At 42.7% G+C, this 7,183-nt stretch overlaps 1 protein-coding gene across 1 annotated transcript in view; it reads left to right on the top strand.

Annotated features, from left to right (window-relative positions):
- Positions 1-7,183, top strand: part of crfa4 (cytokine receptor family, class I receptor 4) — a gene marked incomplete at its 5' end in the record, with an annotated part of 54,840 nt that overhangs the window by 13,602 nt on the left and 34,055 nt on the right. The window contains 1 exon segment of the mRNA XM_014021771.1: positions 6,959-7,100. Coding sequence (XP_013877225.1) covers positions 6,959-7,100 — 142 coding nt within the window.

Below are 7,183 nucleotides of genomic sequence, written 5' to 3'. Positions count from 1 at the left end.
GCCCATCTTAACGCTTTTCCTTTTAAAGATGAGACAATATAAATAATGCGGGCTGAATTGGATGGAAACAATGAAGGTGAGCGRGCAAAAGCGAGTCGGCATTGTAACAGAAAACCGGAGCAATGATTTAAATCTCCGTCGAATAATTCTGAAGGTCTTAAATCTGGTTCACGAGGGATATGAGTGGATTGAGTAGGCTGAATGTTTACATTATGAAGGCTGACAGGCGGGTTAGGTAGTAATGATGAGTATCGTGCATCTAAATCAGCTAAACTCTTTGTCACCCGTTCTAATACGGAGGAAGTTTCTTGTTGTGCACGACATAACCTATTTAGCATTTCCTGATGGTTGGCCAGGAGGGAATCGGAGGCACTAGCCGTCTGATTGTCAGGTAAACCGCTCTTTGACACTTCTTGTGGCTGATACATACTATCAGGWTTTCAGGTTTAAGTCAAAGATGAGCAGGTTTAACAGACAAACAGACACGGAGACCAGATAAAAGGTAAGTGTTATTTTATTTACAAGTGGTAGGGATATGTACAGGGGGTCCAGGCTGCGGAGGGAAAAGGAAGGCGGTGAGTATCCAGGTAAGTATTTAGACTGAAGGGGGAACTTGAGATGTAATAATAAATAGAGATCTTACAGTTTGAGGAGGCGAGCGAAACGTAGAGGAGAGGGTCCAAATCCAAGGTGAGTATCCAAAGTAAGTACTTTTCAGGTAGGTGAGTTCTTAAGTATTTCACAGGTGAGCGTTGGAGGCAGACAGACAACAGCGTTGGTTTCCTGGTGAGTGATGTTGATACAGGCGGGTGGTAAACAGGTCCCAGAGTCCTGAGGATCTTCAGGTAAGTTTCACTAAACACAGGTTTCACAAAAAGCACAAGGTTAATAGATTCAGGATCACAAGAGTAAGACTGGGGGCTGAGAATCATTACCCATAGGAAGCGATGTATCAGCGATGACCTGCTCACTGGACCCGCCTTAAATAGTAAAACCACCAGGAGGACTCAAATGGTTGCAGCTGTGTCAATTGCTGATCCAATTAGTGACAGATGCTTCAAAAACACTCATACATGCAAAATCAAAGAGCTCAGTGTCCCTTGCATGGATGTGGATCAACGGGGTCCCACCCTGGTGCCAGGTCTAGGGGAGGGGCTCAACAGCCACCACCTGATGGCTGCGTCTCTACCCATGCAGTGTGGCCAGGCTCAGCCCAAACGAACAACATGGGCTTGCCTTCCTGTGGGCAAACCACCTGCAGAAGGGGCCATATGAGTCAGGTGCATGACGTCATGGGCAGTAGCTGAAAGCAGGACGTTGGTGCTCTGACCCTAGCTCACCAAAGCCAGCTGTTGGAACATGGAAGGAGCCGGGGCTTGTGTGCGAGGTTGAGAAGCAGTTGGATTCATCTCTATGCACGGCATGGACTGCAGTACTTATCTCCTAGAGAGGGGCTGGACCTTATTCCAATTTGGAGTTGCTCATGGTGAGAGATGCCGAGCAGGCGTGGGTCTACATTTGGCCCCCCAACTTGGTGCCTGTGTGTTGGAATTTTTCCCAGTAGATGAGAGGGTAGCTTCCCTGTGCCTTCGGGTGGGGGGACAGGCTGACAATTGTTTGTGCCTACGTGCCAAATAAAATTCAGAGTATCCTGCTTTCTTGGAGTCTTTAGAGGGGTGCTGGAAGATGCTCCAGCTGGGGACTCTTTTATTCTGCTGGGGGACTTCAGTGCTAACGTGGGTAATGACAGTGTGACCCAGAGGAAGGCCCTATCTGAACTGAAGCAGAATAGAGTTACCCCAATAGAGTTCTGTTTTTGGACTTCTGTGCTATGCAATTTTGTTCATCACAAGCACCATGTTTGAACAAAGGGTAAGTGCGTGTGGCACCAGGACACCCTAGGTCGTAGATAAATGATTGGCTTTGTAGTTGTGTAGCGGTAATTTGGGTATATTAATGTGACAATTTATGGATTATAAAATTCATAAATTGTCCTACCTCTTGGAGATGGGGACTGTGCGTTTGTTTACCCACAGATACAAAGGCTTACAAGCAGAACATGGCAACTGCTCTATAACTTTTTTTTTCTCGCTGCGAGGGACACAAGTGTAAAACGGGTTTTTACACTTAAAACACACAACAACAGTTCAAACGTATAACTTTCCAGCCTGCAGATAAAGTTTCTTAACTTTCTCATCGGCAGACAACAAAAAATTATTTTTTCAAACTTATCAGCGGTGCGAGAACGCGCATGCATGAACGAGAAGGTTTAGTTCTCCTGGGGAGACGAAATTCAACACAACACCGCTAACGGTCAAACTGTATCACAGCAGAGAGTGGTTGCTTTCATGCAGTTTAGGTCAGCGCTGCGGGCGTGCGTACGTGCACACAAACTGACCAGCTTGGTTCGGCTCGCTTCTGATCATAATCACTGAATACACAACTCAACTGCTCGCTCACAAGCATTGAATATGACGTGGCTTCACCTCACGAGTTAAATCAAAACGAACAGTTTCCAGACTGTCGTAACAACAAAGGGTGGACTCACAACCTTCAGATTATCTAACAGACAAGCAAACAAACACAATTTACCTTTTTAAATCGCAGAAAGTTTGTGAGCTAAACCACAGAAATGCGTCTTGGCAGACGACAACAATGCAGCAACGAATGTGAACAGCAGTAACCACGGTCGTTTCTGGAAAGGTTTCTCATAATAAGAGTTTGTTACGCTCATGCAGAGGTGAAATTGTTTCAAACGTCCTTTTTTGTGTCTTAATAAAAGAATTAATGACTTTCCAAGTCTCACATGGATGGAACCAAAATATGTAGCGGTAATTTGGGTATATTAATGTGACAATTTATGGATTATAAAATTCATAAATTGTCCTACCTCTTGGAGCACCACTTCCCTTTTATTTAGTATTATTATACAGCAAAGAGAAGAGAAAACTGTTAGCTTTATTATCATTCAGTCTCTATTAATTTATTACCCAAATTAATAATGAGTTCTTTTCTTAGAAGAATCAATAATACCTTATCAAGACACAGAAAATTAGACGTTGTCTCATGTTGGCCAGTTCTCCACGGGTAATTTATTCACAGATTAAATGTATTTACAGCTAATGGCGAGTATGAAATGATGACATTCTGAACCAGAAGAATACAGAAATATTTGAGCAATGAGTGAATAACAAAACAAGCAAACAGACAAACAAACAACTAAACAAACAACAAATTAAACACTAAAATGGGTTTTGAGGCTGGAGTGAGGTGAGGGGAGTTTGCTTTAGCTGAGAATTTAACTAAGGGATCCTAGTTAAATGAGGGAGAGAAATCGTTTAGATGATCAAATCTCATACAAAGATAAAAAATCAAATTAAGCCTGAGCACCTTTTGTCACCTGAACAAATGTTCACTTTTACCCTTTTGTTTCTGCCATGTGGGTACCAGGAGGGAAGTCAGCGACTGAAGGTCATCTCTGGGGGTCGTTTCCCAAGTAGGCTCTTCATACAAGCTGGATGACAGGTGGTTTGCCTGTAAACTCGACTGGTCCCGGTGGTCAGAGAATGGTAATTCTCTGGTGACGACATAGTCCTGTCTCCTTAGGCTGCTGCAAGGCTTGGTAATTTGATCTCAACTTCGTAGAGAAAAATGTACTAAAAATTACGCATGAGTTAAAATTAGCTTATTGACTTCTATTAAAATCAAGCTCAGGTGTTGAGCCGACGTGAAACGGTGGCTGTGCGTCCAGACCAGCAGGAGATGCAGAGCCCGGGTCCTGGCCAGCCATTGGGAGGGGCTGTCAGGGTCGGTCTCTGCTGAAGCTTCTGAAGTCTTTTGCTGCTGATATTCAAATCTTCCAACTCTTACTTTCTGACTAATTTGGGAGTGTGCTGACTTTTTTAAAACCTTTGTTTGGGGCGGTGTTAAGTTGTTAGTTGGCCAATAAAAATGTTACACTTTATACAGGAAAAAGGTCTCAGTGAGTCAAATCTGTTGGAGGTAAATTTTACTTTGAAAACAAAGAAAAGGGTGTGTTCTAGTTTATCTTACATTTGCCTAAAAAGGAAGAGAGGAGACATCTGGGTTTTGCCTCAGGGATAAAATTATCTCAGTTAATTATTAAAATTCAAGTCCTAAGTTTCTAAGGATCAAATCATGGAATAAAACACGCATCTTCTTCAGGAAAACATTTCATCAAAACAATTAACACCACACAGTTATTATACGGAGTCCTTAGTGTTTAAATACTTAGTTAAAACGAGAACATAGTAGAGCTTCAATGGGTTTTGTTCTTTCTGTAAAAAGAAACAGGTAAATCACATTTCTTTAAGATATATGAAAACAGACAGTTGGATAAAACATTCAATCTTGTTCTCTTTTTTTATTTAATCAAGAATGGTAGATTCCTTTGTTCTCAGTCATGCTGATGATTCTTGTTAAAGGAATTTATGGTCCCTTTGAAGAGGAACAAACCGTCTTGTCCTTATAAGGTCACTCGAAACTTGTGGGGGTTCGAGAATGTGGCAATTCTTATCAATTAAGTGTAAGGTGTCAGGAAGTCTAGTGGGTGAAGGTGTGAGAGATGTTAATTCAAGCCATAAATGAAGTTCCATGCAAAATCCTAGGAATAGTCTTTCAGGTCAAAAGTGGGGGTTTCTTTCCTTTCTGAGCCATTGTCATAGGAACAAGTGAAATCTAATCAGAAATGATGATTTCTATGCAGGAGAATGCTACAGTTGTATCATCTGATCTGCAGCCATATGGTTTGGACTTTTAGGGGAAGAGAGGAGCTGATCTTTTGACTGACCACAATCTGGTATTGAGCTGGATCAGATGGCGGGGGGATGTGCTTTAGAGATCCGGTAGACCCAATTGTGGTGAGGGTTTTCTGGGAATGCCTGGCAGAAGAACTCGTTGGAAAAATCTTTAACTCACACCTTCAGGAGAACTTTAACCACATCCCAGCCAAGGCAGGAACATTGAGTTCGAGTGGGCTCCTGAGTTGTCTGGGCAGCTGCCTTGAGCTGTGGCCACAAGGTTGTGATTGCTTCTTGAGGTAACCATCCTCAACTCTGCAATGGACACTGCAGGAAAGGGAGGCTGTCAAGCTGAAGGTGTATTTTTGTGCCCTGTTGGCTGGTAGGACTTTGGAGGTAGCTATGGAGTATTGGCAGACTAAACAAACTGCACCCTTGGCTGTTGCTGAGACAAAATCTCAGATATGAGAGGAGTTTTATTAGGCCTTGGATAACAAATCTCAATTGGCTTTGAGGAGATTCTGGCAAACCATCCAGTTGACCTCAACCAACGATGTTGAGATTGAAGGAGTACTTTGCAGACCTTCTCAATCCCATCAGCACCTCTTTCATGGGGGAAGCTGAGCCTGGGGATATTGCAGCCCATTCTCACTCCCAACTTGTCACATATTGACGCTTTTCCAAGGTTCCCTCTGTGTCCGGTTTTGACACATCGGGTACCCCCTAGCATCAGTTATTGACACACTAGGCATTTCCGGGTTCCCTCAGCATCTGGTTTTGACATGTCGGGACACAAAATATAGGGGTCTTTGAGTTGGGGTCCATGGTTAATATTAGGGATCAGGGTTCATGGTTAATTTTAGGTAGTGGGGTCAGGGATAGGATGTCTAGGGTGAATATTAGATAATTTTAGGGTTTGGGACATGTAGTTGACGTGAATTTCCTACACTTTCTAAAAATGGTTAATTTTAGGGATCAGGGTTAATGGTTAATTTTAGGTACTAGGGTCAGGGACAAGATGTCTAGAGCGAATAAAAGTAATTTTAGTCTTTGGGACAGTTAGTTTTTTTTGCATTTTCAACATTTTCTGCAAATTATGACAATGGATTCTGCCTCATCTAGTCAATAACTACCCTCACACAACTTTTGGGTAGTGACCGAAAGATCAAGATTGCGGGTACAGTTGGTTAAAACAAGTTTTCTCTGCAGGGTAGCTGAACTCTTTCTTAGAGACTGTGTGAGAAGTTCAATTATCCGGGACTTAGGATAGACTTAGAGTAGAGTCCCTGGTTCTCCACATAGAGAGGAGCCAGTTGAGTTGGCTCTTGGACACCTCCCTAGGGAGATGCTTCAGGCATGTCCCACTGGGAGTAGACCCAGAGGAAAACCTAGGACATGCTGGAGAGACTATGTCTCTCGACTGGCCTGGAAATGCCTTGGAAACCCCCCAGAAGAGCTAGAAGAGATGAGTGGGGAAAAAGAGATCTAGGCCTACCTGCTCAAACTGCTGCCCCCACAACTCGACTCTGGAACAAGCGGTAGATAATGGATGGAAAAGTACATTATAATACTGGCAGCTGTATTTACCAGAACTGTGTTATAAAAAATAAAGATGAGGTACGATCAAGAAATTATATTAGAAACCATAGCTTAGACAGCAGAGAGCTGTTCTTTGTTCATGGTGACTTACTGTCAGCACACTATATTCATTACGGTTCAAAAGCACAATCCAAAATCATAAACTTAAATCAACAACAAACCAAAAACACAAGATTTACAAGACACAAATAAAAGGAGGGAATTCAAAACATTCAAGGAAAAATAAGCTGTATTTCCAGCTTTTTATAGGTAGCGCAACCCCTGCTGGTTGCCGCATGACCTGTTCACCTTTTCCCCCGTTTTTTGTAATGTGTGTGTCTTCTTGAATAGGTGTTCTTAAATGTAATTTCATTGTGCTCCGTACATTGACAACAAAGACATCATCATCATCATCATAATCCTCAAAACGGTTTTATCTTAGGTTTTGTTCATTTGTTTTTGCAGCAGTAAAATGATTAGCTTTTTTACACTGTTGCTAATTTCTTATTGTCTTGTAGTGAGCAAATATTTGGGCTGTTTGTGTCACCTCTCTGTCACTGAGTATGCGTTTACACATGTTGACATGACTGTGTGTTTTGTGTACTATTGATACCAAACAGAGGAGATGTCTGCTGTGAATTCAAGACCTCAGATTTATAACTGCCGCTCATCGAACATGGAGGACTTCACCTGCAGGTGGCATCCGCTCAGCAACCTGACAGGTGACAACGAGGTCACCTACGTCCTCATCTACTCCAAGGAGTGCGTACCACACACACACACACACCCACACACACACAGACACACACACACACAGACACACACACACACACACACACACACAC

Source organism: Austrofundulus limnaeus, unplaced genomic scaffold (assembly GCF_001266775.1).
Source record: "Austrofundulus limnaeus strain Quisiro unplaced genomic scaffold, Austrofundulus_limnaeus-1.0 Scaffold305, whole genome shotgun sequence".
Taxonomy (NCBI): Eukaryota; Metazoa; Chordata; class Actinopteri; order Cyprinodontiformes; family Rivulidae; genus Austrofundulus; species Austrofundulus limnaeus.
Note: the sequence above shows the minus strand (reverse complement) of the source record. Positions and strands in the feature narration are given on the sequence as shown.